Source organism: Pan paniscus, chromosome 21 (assembly GCF_029289425.2).
Source record: "Pan paniscus chromosome 21, NHGRI_mPanPan1-v2.0_pri, whole genome shotgun sequence".
Classification (NCBI taxonomy): Eukaryota; Metazoa; Chordata; class Mammalia; order Primates; family Hominidae; genus Pan; species Pan paniscus.
In genome coordinates, this window is record NC_073270.2 from 21149738 (window position 1) to 21170736 (window position 20999).

General features: G+C 40.3%; 1 protein-coding gene across 7 annotated transcripts in view; it reads left to right on the forward strand.

Moving 5' to 3' along the window:
- CFAP61 (cilia and flagella associated protein 61) overlaps positions 1-20999 on the forward strand; it is a 305696-nt gene that overhangs the window by 209225 nt on the left and 75472 nt on the right. For all 7 annotated transcript variants that reach the window (XM_055104782.2, XM_034947210.3, XM_055104783.2 and 4 more), the window contains 2 exons: positions 8817-9109; positions 20256-20583. In XM_055104782.2, coding sequence (XP_054960757.1) covers positions 8817-9109; positions 20256-20583 — 621 coding nt within the window. The remainder of the gene's footprint in view (positions 1-8816; positions 9110-20255; positions 20584-20999) is intronic.

Consider the following 20999-nt stretch of genomic DNA (forward strand, 5'->3'; position numbering starts at 1 on the left):
ATGTCCCTCCGGGAACCACACCCTGAATCCTGACAAACACCAGTGCTGATGTTACTGAAGCCCAGGGATGTGAGGGGAGAATGGTGGGTGGATTGTTCTAGAACAGTGGATATTGGGCATCAAGAACAAGAGATACTCCCAGGAGGAAGTCGGCTCTCCTTTGAACTTCTACCCATTGCAGACGCACACAGATACCACCCCAGAGAGTAGCTCCTTCCCACAGTCACTGTTGTATTTCACATCTTCTGCTTCCAAAGGAGAACACAGTGGTTCTGTGATGGAATTAGTCCATCCAGAGGACATGGTTTTCCGGGCTCTAGAGTTGGATGGATTTATAGAAGTAAATTACCCTAAACTATTAGAACTGCTCTAGTGCCATGGAGAAGAGCTGACATCACAGGCTCAAATGCTGCTTTCAACTGCAAACAAAACCTGGAGTGTTCTGCTGGGGGGTTTCTGATAGAACCCAGCAACCCAATACATTATAACAATTTATGGCACTAATTGAAACTAATTGAAATTCATCTGCTATTACCTCTGTACTTTCCATGAAAATGAAAAGTAGGATGAAAGTAAACTAAAAAAAATAAACTGCCTTAATGGCTCAAAATGGATCAATTATTTTCATCTTTAGCTAAATACAGTTTACTGCCTTATTAAAAGCATGTTTGTAGGAAAAGTATAACATTAAAATTCCACTGCATGCATCATCGAACAAAGCCTTTGTTATGTTATATCTAATATATTCTTCCCTTTTTATTCAGCAGAGCAGAACGGGACAGGTCACATTTTGGGCATAGAAATCTTATGCTTTGACTTCTAAAAAGTAAAAAGCGCATTGTCTGGTTCTATTCGTGGGCTATATATATATACACACACATATATATACATATATGTATATATATACACATATGTGTATACATACATATATTTCATTAAAATACAAAAGAATAGGTAAATATGCATAGACATAATTTAAAATATATAAACTATAAAATGTAACATACACATATACATATATGTGTATATATATATATATACACACACACATATATATAGACAGAATCTTGCTCTGCCATCCAGGCTGGAGTGCAGTGGTGCAATCTAGGCTCACTGCAACCTCTGCCTCTCAGGCTCAAGTGATTCTCCTGCCTCAGCCTCCTTAGAAGCTCAGATTACAGGCATGCACCACCATACCTGGCTGATTTTTGTATTTTTAGTAGAGATGGGGTTTCACCATGTTGGCCAGGCTGAACTCAAACTCCTAACCTCAAGTGATCTTCCCGCCTTGGCCTCCCGAAGTGCTGGGATTACAGGCATGAGCCACCACGCCTGGCCTGTTTTTTAATGAGTGTTTATTTCACAATTTATTAATAATCGGTGATCGCTACTTAAAAATGTTTCATTATCTAGTTATTTGCTGAAGATATTTACCCATATAAAATGCCAGTTGGAGTATATTTTAGTAACGTGTTACATATCCATCTGCAAGTGTACTGCAGTGCTATGAGACCTGATTTTGAAATAGACTCACAGGGTTTGAGTCCTGGTGACCCACCTGCTTGCCATGTGACCTTGAGCTCAAGATTTAACCTCTCTGTACCTTGTTTTCTGGATAAAATGATAAACCCTGTCTCACAGGCCTGTTGTGAGGATGAATGAGTCATATGTAACCACTGTATGTCTCTTTTGAAGCAGAAAAAGGAAACATAATTATTCATTAAAATACAAAAGAATAGGTAAATATGCATAGACATAATTTAAAATATATGAACTATAAAATGTAACATATAATTCTTGTTTCTCTGGCCTTAAAAATATAATAACTGTGAAGAAAACTTCATGTTAATATTGTGTGCATAAATCCTGAATTTATTTCTTATACTCTTGAGATCTAACTTCATGGCCAGACCACCAGACCAGCAAATCTTTCCCTCCAAGTCCTGATTCTCTCATTGGAGAAGCTTCATCTTTATACCATTGAGCGTGACCATGAAATGGCAGCAGAGCACAATTTCCAGATGTTTTAAAGTCAAGCACTCAGTTCAAAAGAATAAAATGACTTTTTAGCATCTACTAAAAATAATTTCTTTAAAAGTTGTCCCATTACTTTTAGGGTACATCTATGACTAAAAGAATTAGCACTTTATTTTACTTCTTGAACTTAATAGGGAAATCAACTTAGTTTTCCTTTCCTACAAAGTCATTTTACCTTTAATTACTTGTTTTCTAACTCCTGAAACTCTTACATACTGCCTTTAGGAACCAGGATGATGAAACTGGCATTTTTCCCCCTTGATTAACATAAATTGAAGAACTTCCTGCATCTTGGTGCATTATTCTTTTTTTTTTTTTTTTTTTAAGACAGAGCCTGTCTCTGTCACCCCCCAGTGGCACAATTGTGGCTCATGCAACCTCTGTGCCCTGGGTTCAAATGATCCTCCTACCTCAGCCTCCCGAGTAGCTGGGACTACAGGCATGATCCACTATGCCCAACTAATTTTTGTGTGTTTTTAGTAGAGATGGCGTTTCACCATTTTGGTCAGGCTGGTTTCAAACTCCTGACCTCAAGTGATCTGCCAGCCTCAACCTTTCGAATTGCTGGGATTAGAGGTGTGAGCCACCGCACCCAGCCCCAAGTTGAAACTTTAAAATGTGATCGCCTTATGTGCATGGTCACTGTCAAAGTTGCTGATTTGTTCATTTACACCTTGAGAGGCCAAGGTGAGAGGATCACTTGAAGCCAGGATTTTGGAACCAGCCTGGTCAACATAGCAAGACCCCATCTCTACAAAAATTTTTTTTAAAAACTAGCCAGGCATAGTGGCACATGGCTGTAGTCCCAACTACTCAAGAGGCTGAGGCAGGAGGATTGCTCGAGCCCAGGAGTTCGAGACTGCAGTGAGCTATGGTTGTGCACTACACTCCAGCCTGAGTGACAGCAAGACCCCATCGTAAAACAAAACAAAAACAAAAAGCAAAAAGATCATCTCTACATTTCTACCAACAATTTAATTGGCAAGTGCTAGTTCCCTTCAGTCTGAAGTGGGGAATTGACAGCTCACTCAGATATTGACTGCATCATCACTTTCCGTCTCTCTCTCCCCTGTTGGGCTGTTGACGCTGGCACCCTCCTTCCTCTAGGAAGCACCCTTGCACATTCTGTTTCAAAGGCTGCCACTGGTTAGCAGTGCGAGAATGACTTCGGGCTCCTTCTTGCTTGCCAGCTTTAATTTTCGGAGCTTCCACACAGTCGCCTTTTTACGGGTGCTCTGCCTGGACCCTACTGCCCGTCTCAGATCTGTGATCAGAGTAATGCACGATTTATTCGCTAAAAGGAGCAACAAAGATTGGTCTTCCATGAAAACTGCCATGGTTATATTCCCTTATCCTTTATGGGGAATCCACCCAGAGTGTTCTTATCATTTGTTATTTGCCATTTGAAAGTGGGGCAGCCCATCCTTTACCTCTGTCACCTGTTAAATCGAGAGCAAAAGCTGGTCATTTCTCATCTGTTAAGTAAGCTGATCTGGGAAGGAAACAGTGACTAAATCTTTTAGCATAAAACTGATATCCAGGGGAAATCATCAGTTTTTCCACTCTACTTCTTTTAGATGTGTCTAGAAACTTCAAAAACAGTGTATGTGATATTCCAGTAATGTGAAGGAAGGTTCCATGAGTTATAAAGTACACAATGGTAGGTATACATGAATTAAATTCATCTTTAATATGGACATACTATATATCCAGAAAATTAAAATTTAAATAAATAAATTCACATTTAATTAACTGAAGTTTTCCGGCTTATTAAAAGCATGCTGTAGGCCAGTGTGGTGGCTCATGCCTATAATCTTGGCACTTTGGGAGGCCAAGATAGGCAGATCACTTGAGGCCCAGAGTTCACTACCAGCCTGGCCAACATGGTGAAACCCCATCTCTATTAAAAATATAAAAATTAGCCGGGTGTGGTGGTGGGTGCCTGTAGTTCCAGCTACTCAGGAGGCTGAAGCATGCCAGGAGGCAGAAGTTGCAGTGAGCCGAGATGGTGCCACTGCACTCCAGCCTGGGCTACAGAGTGAGACTCTGTCTTGAAATAAATTAATTAATTAAAAAATAAAATAAAAGCACGCTATCAAAGAACATATGTCATAGGCCCCCCATAACTGGGGCTATCTCACCTGTCTATACAGCTATCACACTGTTCTGTGCCAGTGGAGGCCCAGACACCCCCTGCACATACTGGGACACATAACTGTCAGCCCCAACACCTCCCTCAGGCACAGCCAACAGAGTGTCCCCCAGCTCCGGTCATTATTCACTTGCCCTCGGTTCGTCCCACCCAGCAGCTGCTTTCTCTCACATACTTTTAAACACTTTCTTCCTTCCAACTCTTACCCAGGGATTCAGGAAGATCTGTTTCTCTGAGGCACCTACTGTTTGACTGTGTCTCTGCCCCCCTTTCTTTCTCTCTCCATTTCCTTCCTTCCCCATATCTCCTTCTTGATTCAGCCCAAAATTGACTTACCTGTTGCAAAATGAGTTACCCAACTGCTACTTCCATATAAAATATAAGAAAGCCTGGTCATCCAACGTCACGTTTACATCTAAAAGAAAACCAGGGGTGGAAATCTCTCAAACTTCTACAAATTCCCAGAAGTTATATCAGCCTCCTGAGTAACTAGGACTAGAGGTGCGTGCCATGCTTAATTTTTTTTTTTGTAGAGACAGGGCTATGATGTGTTTCCCAGGCTGGCCTCGAACTCCTGGCCTCAAGCAGTCCTCCTGTCTTGTCCTCCCAAAGTGCTTGGATTACAGGCATGAGCCACTACATTCAGCCCTGTCTTTCTTTAAATAGCACATTAAAGACGTAATTTCTTGTTTCCCTGAGCTTAAATGCCACCAATATGACAGCAGTATTATTTTATATCTATCATTTGTTGTAGGCACACACAATTTTGGTTACATTAGGGACTATGTGGGATTTTATGAGCCTACACTGGAAACCTAATAACCAGATCTAACATTGTTAAGGGGAACATATTTCTATCTTACATATCTCAGGTGTATAGCCCATTCTGTGACTGGATAGTTCTTATAGTGCCAACTTAGTAGTGAATACCAAGCAGAAATATGTGCTGGTAAAATTTGGCTACAGTGAGTCATTTTTGCTAAATATTTACAGGATCCAAAAGTATGATCCAGCTAGCAGGAAGAAAGTCTTAGGATCAGCAATCTAATAAATCTCTGACATATATCCACGTATCTGGTCAGGAAATAGTACTGTGGTGATAATTATAGTCACATCCAGTGTAGGCCAGGCACTGTGCTAGGCTCCAGGGATAACATGATGGGAAGGGCAAACATGGACCTTACAGTCCAAACAAGTCATCTCGCTGTGAAGCCTGGCTGTAGCCTGGCTGCGCAGGCCATGGTGAGTGCTGGGAAGGAAAGGTGGAGACCACCCACAGGCCTGCTGGGGCCTCATCTGCCTGGAGGCTGGACAGTCTGTGGGGCCCAGTTATAGCTATGGGCAGCCTGAGGCCTTGACATGGGCTCTTCAGAAGCACTGGTTCCAGCTCATCCATATTAGTAAATTACTCTGATAAATATAAGTAATCATATTTTTAAACCAGTTTGATTTGTCCCAAAATGAATAATCAAAGTCTTTGTCTACTAGGCTTTTTTCTGGAGGGGGCCCCAAAATATAAGACTTTGGTTATTCTAAGAGTTATCACCATGCTTATATTTTGCTGTATGACAACATTATATATGGGCATTTGAGTGAAGCCCATGTTATTGTTCACAGTTCTAAATGCTGTTGTTATCAATAATGATAACAATATGAGGGATTATGTATAAAAGTACCTAACTTTGTGCCTGGCACAGAGGAGTCCAGAGATAAACATGAACTGGATCTAAAAATCCTTTACAAAGTAAATGTGAGCAGTGTTGCAGAAAGAACTCACAACTGCACAAAGATTATGAAAAGAATAATCTCCCACAAAATGGAGACATTTAAAGGCAAGAAATTGGGCCAGACACAGAGGCTCACATCTGTAATCCCAGCACTTCGGGAAGCCAAGGTGGAGAGATCACTTGAGGTCAAGAGTTCAAGACCAGCTTGGTGAACATATCAAAACTTCGTCTCTACTAAAAATACAAAAATTAGCCTGGCATAGTGGCGCTGACCTGTAATTCCAGCTACTCAGGAGGCTGAGGTGGGAGAATGGCTTGAACCTGAAAGGTGGAGGTTTCACTGAGCTGAGATCGCGCCACTGCACTCCAGCCTGGGCAACAGGCGAGACTCTGTCTCGAAAAATAAAAATGAAAATAAAAAAAAGGCAAGAGGTGGACCTGGTCAAGAATAGCCATCTTACATATTAATAACTAGTTTTTATCATGTTTTGTTCTATTTGTGGAAGGATGTGATTTGACCTGTAACATGCTCTTATTTATTTAATATAACATTATATTATCACGGCATTCTACTATATTTTATGGGAAATGAAAGAACTATAACTAGTCATAGAAAGCCTGTTTAAATGAAAAGTTTGAGATGAAATCACGCAGGCAGTCATCTCCCATATGACCATGCTGGTTTGCACTGCTGGTCGGTAAATATTCATCCTTCTCTCCCTCCTGTGTGGGCAGAGTGGACGTCCTCACTCCCGTGCTCATGGGCATGACCATGACACTTGCTGTGGTCAATGGGATGTTAGTGGATATGATGTGGGCGGAGGCTTGACATGTGCCTGGGCCCTTGTGCTTGCCTTTCTGTGCACCTGCATTTCACCATAGATAGCAAATGCCTCAGGTAGCTGTCAATCCAAGCAGGATGAAACACACATGGTGCAAACAAACCCAGCCACAACCTAGAGCCAGATCAGCTGACATCAGTCCACCCACAGGTGTGTAGATCACCCACAACGGGCTTCTTGTTTGACATTGAGTTTTGACGTGGTTTGCTATACAGCATTACTATGATGATAACTGACTCTTAAGATAACCGAAGTCTCATATTTTTGTTAAACATAAAGGTAGCCAAAACTGTTTAGAAGTCACATTATCTAGAAATAAACCTGTAATTTTGAAATCAGAGATTTTACAAAATGTATTACCTTTGGAATTGAAAAGTATCATCCTCTCCAGCTGCCTGCAGTCCGTGGACCACCCTTGCTGGATCAGACACCTCTCCAAACCCCAGCAGCACCACAGGCCCAGTTTTCCATGAGCCTGTGAAGAATAAGCCCAGCTCACAGTAGAGCTGCTAACAGCCATCATGAAAGAGACCAGAAAATACAAAATCCTTAGCTGTGTGAGACCTAAACACACTTAAATTCGTTCAACTGAAAATGAATATTGTTTTGGCTTGCCTATTTCAAAAGGACAGAAGACCTAAAACCTTTTATAGTTTTCGGTTCAAGTTTTGCCTTTCCTTGCAGGCTGATTCTTTGTTGTGCCAGACAGCCAAGATTCATGTTTCGTAGCAGCTGGGAGCCTCAATAATTTAAGCAAAATGTTGCCTGTTTCAGCCAAGGAAAATGCAGCTCACCAAGGAATGTTGCATTGTAGCATCTGAACAGAGTGGGGGTCATAGCCATAAAACTCTCCTAGCGTCCTAGCGAGGGCAGGAATGGAGAGACCCCACTCCCTCACTTCAGTGCCTTCTTGGCTTTCCATAGATGAAGAGCAGGGAGTATGGGAGAACTTTCTAGATGCTGTTAGCTTCCAAGAAGCCATCTGAAAGTTACTGTAGTTTATTTTTCCTAAGCAAACAAGACAAGCCATCACACTTCCTTTCAACTTTGGATTGAAAACAATTTGGGCATGATTTCCTCAACCAAATTGAATTAATACACTTGCCATTTATTTTGGCTTGTAAAATTCCTTTTCATATTATTTCATGAACAGGAGAAAAACAGACATTCAATGAAGTGTACATTTTGTGGTAAAATTGGTATATCTTACCTGGAAAATGAGTCTACAGCAGTTTATTTCTTTGTGAAAATGTGAAAATGCCAATTCAATGTCAAAAATAGCATATACTACATTTCATTAATTTAATAGTGTCATTGACCTTAAAACTGCTAAAATAGTAGAATAGCATATGTAATTGCTTCTGTAGTCTTTTTGAGAAATGTAAATAGTATAGACTATTTATCATCAAAATGCTCTTACACAAGGGAAATCTGTCAAGATTATTTTGTGATTTTATTTTTGCTAACAAAAATACTGTCTTTCAGTCCCTCTAGCTAGGTCTTGACACATTATATTCTAAAAATCAGGGTTGAATCTTTGTAAAATTATCTGGTGAAAAGCAGAATGTTCTGGCCTTTAATTCTCAAAAAAGGGAAAACTTCCTTGAAATCAATCCAGTTCAACATTTAAATATTAAAATATCAGTAACATCATGAGCATGAATATTTTTTACCATTGCCTTTTTGTCTGTAAGGAAGAACTAGTATACATTGCCAACATTAGTAATTTGGTTTCCTTAATAAGTATAGCAAATTGGGAACAAAAGCAAGATAAAAGGTTTTTTTCTAGACAGTTTCTTTCAGCCTAATTTCAACTTCAAATTAGAGGAACATAAATGAATGTCCTACTTCTGCATTAAAAGTACTTGACTACTTTGTGGGATGTTTTGTGCTGATTCTTTACTAAATGATCTTGGTCGCCGTTGCTAGGTAACACCGCTGGCTTCCTGCAGCTGAAAAATGAGAGGGTTATACGGAGCAATTCGGCATTATTAGCATCTGACTAAGGTTTTTTGGTTTTCTGAACTGTGTATCTTAGCGTTTTCCCTTCTTTCCTAGGGAATATCATTGTCTATGGGAATACAATTGATACTTACACCACCGTGGAGACGCTCTTAAACCTTGGCGTGAGCGGCAGCCGCATCCACCTCGTGCAGCCCCCGCCCGCCTCCACCATCACCTGCATCAACAACTACTCGGTGGAGAGCGCCGTGGCGGACGCGCTAGGAGCCGCCGGTGTCACTATGTACCGGGATGCGATCCTGGCCCAGTGGAATGACGGCCTGCACCCAGACCCCATCTACAGCGCCTCCTTCACCACACCCACCAAGCCTTTCAGACTCCAGTGCTCTGTAAGTGGGTCCCTGCAAACCTCACTCACCAGCCAGGGACAGAGGACATCTCCAAGGGATTTGGGGGTCTGGAAGATTGCGGGCAGTGAATTTGTAGTACCAGATGTTGGATTTTGTTTTCTGTGTGTTCAGATTACCTCTTGCTGGGTAACAACCCACCCCAGACTCAGTGGCATAAAGCAACAACAACCGTTTATTATTCTTATCTCTCCTGGTTTTTTATTATTATTTTATTATCCTTATCTCTTCTGGCTTTGGCCAGACTCAGCTGGGAAGTTCTCACTTGAGGTCGCTCATGCGGCTGAAGTCAGCAGTGGGTGGGCTGGAATTGTCTCAAAAGCATAGTCACTCACATGTCTGGCTGTTGATCCTGAATCAACTTTAGTTGAGATTTTCACCAGAACACTTAGAAGTGGCCCCTTCATGGGACTGGCTTCCTCACAACATGGTGGTTTGGGTCTGAGGGTAGAGCGGAGAGAGAGGCAGTGTCAGCTGTGTCACCCTGGATGACCTGGCCTCTGAAATCAAGCAGCATTCCTCCCACCACATTCTATTTGCTAGAGGCAAGTTGCCAGGACCAGCCCATATTCAAGGAGTGGGAAATTAAACCCTGCCTGTTCATGGAGGTCAAAGATTTGAATGGAGAGCGCTTCTCTTTACGGAGAGCTTGCCCTACCCCAGGACATTCTGTCACCTCATCAGGACAGCTCTGTAAAGGGAAGTATCCCCAGTTTACAGAGAACGCTGTGGCTCTAAGTCAGTGGCACTGCTGGTTCCCTGCCCAGCCCAAGGTCTATGCTGCCATTAACCTCTTAAGATTCTGGCAACAGCAGTGGTGAGTCTTTCCCCATGACACACAACTTCTGGCAATGTGTATAGAGAGAGCACTTTCCTTTCCAGGTGGGTGACACCCCACCTTCCAGCCTGCACCCTCAGAGTTTTCAGCTTAGGAGGTTAGTAGAAGCCCTCAGGGAGGGAAGGAGGGAAGGGGCCGGTCCATCTCACTGAGAAGCAGGGGAACCTTGCTCGAAAGGGAGGCTGAGGTCAGTATGAGGATAATGGTTGTGTAGGTCAAGGGTGTGTGTTAACGGTTGTGATAAAGAATGCCTGCTAACATCCAGTGGGCAAGCCATTTAGGGGCAGGCATTCACAGCAGGCCCTTACCTAGGAGTAGGGGGTGATCAGCCTAAGTCAGGGCTTCTCACTCAGGTGCTGCTAAGGATTGAGAATGGTGGCTCTCACCCTCACCCCAACCCAGAACTCAAAGGACAGGGGCTCAAAGCAGACCACTAAAAAAGACTAAAAAGGAAGATTTTTTTTTTTAGAATCTCTCATTTTATCCTGAGATCCATGGAAATTGTGTATTCTACTCTGTAGTTCATTCATTTATTCATTCATTCCATAAATATTTATTGAACACCTGCTAGGTTCCAGGCTCTGTCCTCGATGTTAGGGATGTAACAGTGAAAAAGACAGGACAAGTCCACTTTATTTTAAAAAGTGATACTGTCTATACATGTATGTCATGACACCTATTTAAGACAGGAAATATCAAAATATTTTTGCACAAATTTTCCCTCAAAAATGGCAAACCTGGAAGATGGCCACGTTTATTCTGGAGCACCTCTAGAGGTGAGTGTGTGCCTTGTTCAGGAAGTAGAGGCCTGAGAAAACCTCCCCAAACATCCCATTGGATAGCAGCTCTTCTGACCTTCACTTTCCTATTCAGATTAGAATCAAACTCCTGACAAAAACATCTGGCAAATTAAATCGACCCTTGAACACATGAGGAGTAAGGGCAGCAACCCTCCTCACAAAGTTGAAAACCCACATAGAGCTTTTGACTCTCCAAAAACATAGCTACTAAAAGCCTACTGTTGACCAGAAGCCTAACTGATCACATAAACAGTTGATTATATGAAAATATATTTTGTATTTTATATGTATTGTATACTCTATCCTCACAATAAAGTAAACTAGAGAAAAGAAAATGTTATTAAGACAATCATAAGGAAGAGAAAATATATTTATTCTTCATTAGGTGGAAGTGGATCATCATAAAGATCTTCGTCCTCATTGTCTTCACGTTGAGTAGGCTGAGGAGGAGAAGGAAGAGGAGGGGTGGGTCTTGCTGTCTCAGGGATGGCAGAGGCAGAAAAAAAATCTATGCGTAAGTGACACACAGTTCAAATCCATGTTGCCCAAGGGTCAGCTGTAACCTCAACTGTCTTGATCCAAGGCACCTTCCTGCTACATTTTCATCCTAACACCGTCTGAGTCAGACATTGGCTTGTTTGCTGTTATATTCTTTCTCCTACCTTCCCTGGTCTGCTTGGTCTCACAAAGAATGGCCCCTGCAGATGACATTTCCCAGGTTCCATTATTCTCTGATTTTCATCTCTATTTGAACAATAGTTTGTACCTGTGGGAGATTAAACATGGGAAGCGGGGAGTCAGGGTAGGTATCTCTCATACTGTCTGCTTTGGGCAGCATCTGTCAGGGCATTAAGCACTTTTTGGTGGGGATGAATATGTCCATCCTCTTCACTGTGGTCTTGGTGTCGTGAGTTGAATTACATCCCCCAGAAAGATATGTTGATGTCCCGACCCCCAGTACCAGTGAACATGACCTTATTTGGAAATAAAACCTTTGTCGATGTAAGCAAGTAAAGAGAAAGTCATCCTGGATCAAGGTGGGCCCTAAATCCAATGGCTGGTGTCCTTAAATAGAGAGATTTGATGGCATACAGGGACACGCAATGAAGAAAACCTCACGACAGTGGAGGCAGAGGTTGGTGTGATGATAGCTGCAAGTCATGGAATGGCAGGAATTGCTAGCAATCGCCAGGAAGTAGGAAGAGGCAGGGAAGCCTTCTTCCCTAGAGCCTCTGGAGGGAGCATGTTCCTGACAATACTTGGATTCTCCAGAACTGTGAGAGAATAAATTTCTCTTGTCTTGAGCTACCCAGTTTGTGGTACTTCATTACAGCAGCCCTAGGAAACTAAAGCAGGTGATGTCACAGTGTATGTACCTACTAAACCTATGATGTTGATAACCAGAATCATACATTATATACTATTTTTCTATTTGGCTTCATTTACTCGGCATGGTGATTTTGAGATTCCATATAGTTCCATGTATCAATAGTTCATTCTTTTTTATGGCTAAGTAGTATTCCATTATATGGATATATCTCATTTTGTTTATTCATTTGCCTGCTATGCACATTCTGGTACATGCCTTTGTGTGGATAATATTTTTATTTCTCTTAGCTGTAAACCTAGAGATTGTCTAAGTCATATGGTAGGTGAATGTTGACCTTTTTAAGAAGTTGCCATGTTGCTCTCCAAAGTAGCTATACCATTTTACATTTCCATCAGCAATGTATGAGAGTTCCAGATACTCCACGTTCTTGTCAGCACTTGGTGTTGTCAAATTTTAGTCACTCTTGTGGGTGTGGCATGGTGTGTCATTGTGTTTTTTTTAATTTGTGCTTTCCTGATGATTAATTATCTTTGGTATCTTTTCGTTTTTTTAGTAGCCATTAGTATTTCTCCTTTTTGTGAAATGTTCAAGCTATTATAAATGTATTTAAAATTTTGAAATTTCCAGTTGATCACTGCAAGTTTACAAAATGCAATTTATTTTGTGTATAAACATTGTAACTTGAAAATGCTAAATTCTCTTATTAGCTTTTGTAGTTGTTTTTTAGGTCCATAAACATATCATGTAAATAGAGGCAGTTTTACTACTTCTTTTCTGATATTTAGGTCTTTTATTTCAGTTACTTGCTTTATTCTACTCACTAGGACCTACAGTGCAATGTTGAATAAAAGTGGAGGAACTAGACATCCTTGCCTTGTTCCATATCCCAGAGAGAACTTTCAGGCTTTCACTATTAAATATGAGATAATTTGGCTGTGGATTTTTCTTTGGTGCTTTTTATCAGACTGAAGAAGTAACCTTCCATTCCTAGTTTGTTTAGAGGTTTTTATCATGAACGGCTGTTGAATTTTGTTAAGTGAATTTTCCATATTTCTTAAAAAGAAATATGGAAATTTTCTTCTTAATTCTTTAATACAGTGAATTACATTGATTGATTTTTGAAAATGTTCAGCCAGCCTTAAATCTCTGGAATGAAACCCAATTGGTCATAATGCGTTATCTTTCTATATATTCCTAAATTTTATTTGCCAATATGTTTTAAGAATTTTTGAAACTATTTTGCAACTATATTCATGAGGGATGTTGATATAGAATTTTCTGTTTCAGTAATGTCCTTGTAAGGTTTTGGTGTTCGAGCTGTGTTGGCCTTATAAAAAAATTCGGGCAATGTTCCCTCCTTGTTTATTTTCTGAAAAAGTTTGTGCAAGATTGGTATTTTTTCTTTCTTGGACGTTTGACAGAATTAACCAGTGAAACAATCTGGGCATGGAGTTTATATTGTTGAAAGGCTTTTGATAACAAATTCATTTTTTTAACTAGATATAAGGCTACTCAAATTTTCTGCTTCTTCTATAAATTTTTGTAAGTTGTAATTTTTAAGAAATTTGTCCATTTCATTTACATTTGTCAAATTTGTTGGCATTAAGTTTTTCACATATTATTTTGTTATCTATTTGATGTCTAGGATCTGTAGTAATAACCCCTCATTTATTTCTGATATTGGTGAATTGTGTTCAGTCTCTCTGACCCTCTCTCTGTTTGCTGCCAGTCTCTCTGTCTCTGACTCTCTCTCTTTCTCTCTCTCTCCCAGTGTAGATAGGGGTTTGTCAATTTTATTGATCTTTTTCAATTAACCAGCTTTTGAGTTTGTTAATTTTCTCTATTATCTGTCAGTTTTCTCCTCTATTGATTTCTGCTCTTAATTATTTTCTTCCTTCTTCTTGCTTTGGATTTACTTTACCCTTCTTTTTTCTAGTTCCTTAAGGTAGAGCCTTAAGTCGTTGATTTATATAAGCATTTCAGCATAAGTTTTCCATTATGTTTGAGCTGCATCCCATAAACTCATATGTTAACTTTTAATTATCACTTAATTCAAAATATTTTCTAATCTTCCTGTGATTTTTTATTCAACCTTGGATTATTTAGAACTGGATTCTCTAATATTCAAATATTTAAGGTTTTCCTAAATATTATGTTTTTAATTGATTTCTAGTGTAATGCTGTTGTGATCAGAGAACAATGTTTTAATATTTAGAGCCAGGGACGGTAACTCACACCTGTAATCCCAGCACATTGGGAGACCGAAGTGGGCAGATCACTTGAGGTCAGGAGTTGAAGACTAACCTGCCCAACATGGTGAAACCCTGTCTCCACTAAACATATGAAAATTAGCCAGGCATGGTGGTGCATGCCTGAAATCCCAGTTACTCGGGAGGCTGAAGCAGGAGAATCTCTTGAACCTAGGAGGTGGAGGTTGCAGTGAGCCCAGATGGCACCATTGCACTCTAGCCTGGGCGACAGAGCAAGACCCTGTCTCAAAAAAAAAAAAAAAAAAATTATTGAGACTTGTTTTATGTCCAAGCATATGGACTAACTTTGTGAACATATAAGGAATATGTATTACGTATTATGTGCTTGTTGAGTTTAATGTTAGTTCAATATGGTTGACGGTGATGTTCGACACTCGTAAGTCTTTACTGATATTTTTATCTCATTCTATTAATTGCTGAGAGAAGGGTATTAAAATCTGTTACTATTATTGTGGAAGTCTCTGTTTTTCCTTTTAATTCTTTTGATTTTTGCTTTATCTTTTTGGGGGCTCTGTTATTGGGCCCGTGAGCATTTATAGTTGTTATATCTGCCTTGTGAATTGTGCCTTTTATCATTATGAAATGTTCCTCTTTATCTCTGATATTTAATAATATCCCTTATCTTAAGGTCCAGATTATCTGATACTAATATGACCATTCCATTCTTCTTATGCTTACTGTTTACATGATATATTTCCCATCCATTTACTTTCTACTTATCTGTGTCTTTGTGTCTAAAGTGTGTCTCTTGTAGGCATCATAAAGATTATATTAATGTTTTTAGTGCTGCATGACAAATTGCCACAAATTTAGCAGCTTAAAATAACATCCATTTACTAGTTTATAGCTCTAGTCAGAAATGCAGGCAAGGTGTGGCTGGCTTCTCTGCTTAGGGACTCTTAAGGCTAAAATCAAGGTGCCAGTCAGGCTGCATTCTGTCTGGAGCTTGAATTCCTCTTCCAAACTTGTGTGATAGTAATAGAAGTTAATTCCTTGCAGCTGAGGACAGAGGTCCCCACTTCCTGGCTGGCCCAGCCAGGGGCTACTCTCAGCTCCTAGAAGCCATTCATATTTCTTGCCTCATGGCCCCTTCCATCTTAAATCCAGCAACAGAGAATCTTACTCATGTCAAATTCCCTTCATATTTCAAATCCTTCTTCAGAAAAAGCCTGGTCCCTTTTAAGGTTTACCTGATCAGGTCAGACCCACTGAGCATGATCTCCCTGTCTTAAAGTCACATGTGCCATATAACATCACCTTACACATTCACAGTTCATGCTTGTACTTAAGGAAGAGGTGGAATCTTGGGAACCATCTTAGACTTCTGCCTACCACATGCTTTTTATCCTTTCTATCTCTGCATTTTATTTAAAGTACTTAGACCATTAATATTTAATGTAATTACTGATATGGTTAGATTTAGGTCTACCATTTTATTATTTGTTTACTGTTTGTTCCCTCTTCTTTCTTTTCTGTTCCCCCTTGCCTGCTTTCTTTAGGATTATTAGAGTATTTTTTAGTAGTCTATTTCAATTGGCTTTTTATTTTATTTTATTTTATTTTATTTTATTTTATTTTATTTTATTTTATTTTGAGATGGAGTCTTGCTTTGTTGCCCAGGCTGGAGTACAGTGGCTCGATCTCAGCTCACTGCAAACTCCTTCTCCCAGGTTCACGCCATTCTCCTGCCTCAGCTTCCCGAGTAGCTGGGACTACAGGCGGCTGCCACCACACCCGGCTATTTTTTTGTATTTTTAGTAGAGACGGGGTTTCACCGTGTTATCCAGGATGGTCTCGATCTCCTGACTTCGTGATCCGCCTGCCTCAGCCTCCCAAAGTGTTGGGATTACAGGCGTGAGCCACCGCGCCCGGCCTTCAATTGGCTTTTTAACTATATCTTACCTTTTAGTAATTGCTCTATGGATTATAATACACATCAGCAATCTTTCATGTTCAATAGAGTTAATATTGTACCATTTCACATAAAATGTAAAAACCTTGCAGCTATGCAGTTCCTTCTCCCCATATTCTGGATGTCTATTTTGTTAACAGCCATCCTATATCTTACATCTACAAACACTGCAAAATCAGTAAGGCAATATTGTAATCTTTGTTTTAAGGTCATATATATTTTGAAGAATTAAAAAGAATAGTCTTTTATGGATACCCAGATATTTACTAATTTTCTTGTTCTATCTTCCTTTTTGAAAATCCAAGTCTTCCTTCAGCCTAAATGAGCTTCAGAGCATTTATTGTATTGTAGGTCTGCTAAAAGGTAATTCTTTAGTTTTGCTCCATCTGAAAATATATGTTGCTTTCATTCTTAACGCTTATTTTCACTGAATATAGAATTCTGGGCTTATAGGTTATTTTTTCCCAGCACTTTGAAGATGCTTTTCCACCATCTTCCAACATCCATGCATTTTTGTTTAAAAATCTACAGTCATTTAAAACATTCCTCTATATGTCATTTTCCATTGGCTGCTTTCAAGGTTTGCTCTTTATCCTTGGTTTTTAGCAATTTGATGCTGTGGGTATTCTGTGTTTATTATGTCTCTAAGCATGGTTTTTTTTTTTAATTTGTCTTGTTTGGCGTTCACTGAACTTCTCGAATCCATAAATTTATGATTTTCACTAAATTTTAACAAGTTATTGGCCATTCTTTCTTACCCCATTCTTCTCTCTTCTCTCCCTGGGATTCCAATTACATATCTGTTAAGAGTTTTTTATATTGTTCCCTGGGGCTCTAAGGCTCTGTTTATTTGTTTCAGTCTCTTTTTTCTCTTTCTCACTATTCTTCAAATTGGACAGTTTCTATTCATATAACTTCAAGTTCACTGACTCTTTCCTCTATCATCTCTATTTTTCTATTAGGGCATAAGATGACTGCAGCTCACCCTTTTTTAAAAAACCTCTAAATTGAGGCCAGACACAGTGGCTCACGCCTATAAACCTAGCACTTTGGGAGGCCAAGGTAGGTGGATGGCTTCAGCTCAGGAATTCAAGACCAGCCTGGGCAACATGGTGAAGGCCATCTCTACAAAAAAATACCAAAAAATTAGCCGGGTATGGTGGCAAGCACCTGTAGTTCCAGCTACATGGGGGGGCTGAGGCAGAAGGATCTCTTGAACCCGGGAGGTCAAGGCTGCAGTAAGCTGAGATCTTGCCACTGCCCTCCAGCCTGGGTGACAAAGTGAGACCTTGTCTCAAAAAAAAAAAAAAACCAAAAACAAACAAACAAAAAGACTCTAAATTGAATACCTGTATGTGGAAATGGAGAGAAAAGGTAATTGAAAAAGCAAACTTAAAAAAAAAAAAACACCTCTAAAATAAGGGAAATTATCCCCATCCTGGTCATTTCTCCAAGTTTTTACTGTAATACACAAGCTACCCAAACTTTTAAATACTAGTAAGAATCCTCTTATATCAGAGTTTATAGTTATTATCAGTGGGATTCATCTCAGGAGGTTATACCACCAAGGCAGAAGCAGAACTCTCTTGAAATTGATGTTTTGTCCCCACATCAAAGCCTCTCCACATCCTGCCTGATAGTGGCGCCTTCTGGGCTCTTAGCAGGTGGTCCAGCCTCCAGCCAGGTTAGGATGCAGTGACACTGGCTCTCAAGGCAGACTTTCCCATCTTGTTGGCATTCATCTCTCCAATTAGATCATGCGCTCCATGCTTATGTTTTTCACCAAGATGTTCTGGAGACCTTGCACAGTGCCTGGGACAAGAAGTGTTTGTCTGAATGCATGAATGAATGAAGTTTATCAGACTACTGACTCCCACCCTTCTCCCTAGCTAACCAAGGAGTTTTGCTCTCCTTAATCAGAATTATCAATATAAGTAGTCTTGAAATATGTACTCAGAACATCAGTGTGGCCAGCCATTACCACTTCCTATTTGTACCCAATATGTAGTATTCCACTGGCGTTACAGAAGCACATAGGTTGTATTTGCAAGGTCTGTAACTTGTAACACATGTTCTTATTAACAATGTTGGATTTGCTTATTCAGTTTTCACTCCAGTCTACAAACTCCTATGAAACCCCAAATGTAGCCAAAATTGTGAATGCCTACACCAAAAGTGTATAAGTAAACATTACTGCAATACTGGTAATCTTTAAAACCCAGAAAAACAAGAACTAGTATATTTAATGTACTACTTAACAAAAAGTAGGCTTAATTAGAGAAAGAAAATTGGGTAGGTAGAAGAACTTCTGTGAGGATGCTGAAGGAGACTTCTAAACATTTTCAAGGGCTCAAGAGGTTGATAGCACTGTTTTTATAATTTAAATTCAAATCAGATATCTTTCTATATATTTATCTGGGTAGGAAATCTATTTTTTATAGAGATTGGAAAAGAGAATGAGAAAGCAAAAAAGGAGTGTAGGGAGACAGAAAGATTCAGAATCAGAGAGAGACTCAGAGAAATATATTTTCCTGTGGCCACTGGGTGAGAGTTATAAGACAGAAAAAAAAAGAAAAAGACTTGAAAGAAAGAAGCATCCTGGGATGGGAGTAGACAACTAAGTGAATAAAGACAGGACAAGGGCACAGAATGTATCTCCCTGAGGGAGGACCAAGGACATCATAGAGATGATGGATCTGAGTGCCGCTGTCCAATAGAACCTTCTTCAAGATGGAAATAGGCGGTATCTGCACTGCCCAATATGGCAGCCACTAGCCACCTATAGCTAACTGAGCACTTAAAATGGGCTATTGCAACTGAGGAACCAAATTTTTCATTGTATTTAATTTAAATTAATTTAGATGTAAATATTTATAGCCATGTATGACTAGTGGCTACCACAGAATCAGAAAGCTCCCTGAACCATTCATGGGTGTGGGGCAGGAATACTGAAGGGGCTGGCTACCTCTTGCCCAAGGACAGCTGATGTCTATACAGAATGAAACAGTTGAGGGGGGTAAAGCAGGAATGTGATGGAAGTGGGGAGATGACCATCAGTATGGTTGGGACCCATGTCTTATGTTCATTTTTTAGCATGCTTTTAATAAAGTGGCAGACTATTTTAGGGAAAGATAAAATCAATTGAGCGTGTTTCAATTCGTCCAACAACTAAAGACAAAAACAACTAACTTGCACTGCTTCAGTGACTTTCAACATCAGTGTGGAAGACGATGTCCAGATGAGCATGAGAAAGCATTGAAATTTGAGCACAGAATGGAGAGGGCATACAAATAATTTCTAAGGAGCATGCAAAAGGGTTGGTGGCCCCTCTGCTTATGGCACCCTCACACAGTGCCTGGCATATGGTAGGTATGCCATCAGTATTTCTTGAATGACTCTGTGTCGTATGAGAGCAGGAAGCAACAAGGCAGGAACCCAGACCTAGTAGATACAGAGACTGATGAAGCATCCATCTTCTCTGGAGCATCATATAGGGACAAGCTTACTGAGTTTTAAAAGCTAGCAATGGGCAGTCTGAAAACTGAAGACTGGATGAGATCAACCCAAGAAGGAACCTGCAGAGACCCGAGTGTCAGACACAGGAAGGGGAAGAGGATGGAGGCTGCGCTAGAGCTGTTCAAAATGTAGGAGCGTGAGGGGAAGGCGGGGTCTGTACAAATGTAAACCCTCTTCCGCCGAAAACCACTCACACTTGTGGGAGATATTTAATCACCTGGCATCCTTCTCTCCACTGGATGAGTGAATTGAGTGAATAAGAGTGACATTTGGGGATCTTAATGTGTTCTTCATACCCAAGGCAATCTATCTCTCATATGCACACAAACAACATGATAGCAAACTTTTAGTATATGTATTTTTGTGCCCCAAATAATAAAATGCCCTGGAGACTAGTCACACTTTTGGGAAGGTAAAATGAAGAGTGATAACTGAATATTGCTGTAATTGTTCACTTCGTAGATGTTCTTCAGCTTCTGTGAGAAGAATGTGGATTATGAAACGTTTAAAGCCCTCAATGATGCATGTCTTGTGTATGACAGTCGACTTGTGATTGATACCAACTTCCACACCAACGACATAGCCATCAGAGCTGCTGGCTCCCTCACCAAATTCTCCAGTAGATACTACTCAAATGAGTGGACTCATAGCAACTTCAGTTCCAAAGAAGTTGGCTTTCAGCTGGCAGCAGCTATGCTACATCTCTTTGATCCAACCCTTGAGCCTGTGACCGAGCCACCAGCTAATCTTGACCGGCTCATCCCCATGTACAAGGGAGCCAAGATTCAAGGTATACGAGTAGGCTTCCTTCTCCTTGATGAAGCCACAGATTAGGTATGGGTCAGCAGTCAGGCCAGCCCTCCAGGTTTCTCTTAGGCTTGGGGAAAAGGCTCCTCCATACCTCAGTGGGTTGCCACAGAGACAGAGAAAGGGTCTATAATTTCTGAAGCATTTATTACAAACCTGGAATTATTGTTATTATGGTTCTTTGCATTTGAGCATTTATTATGGACCACATCCTAAATGGGGTTCCCACTTTACAGATAAGAAAACAGACAAGGGAATGATTATTAACTTGTCTGGATGTCTCACAGCTGGAAAATGATGGTTTGCTCTGACATCTTACCCAAAACTTCCATTCTCTCTATAAGTTCAGAGATAAGGAGACCCTTCCAGGCAGCCAGGCCTCAGCCTGTTCTTGGGATG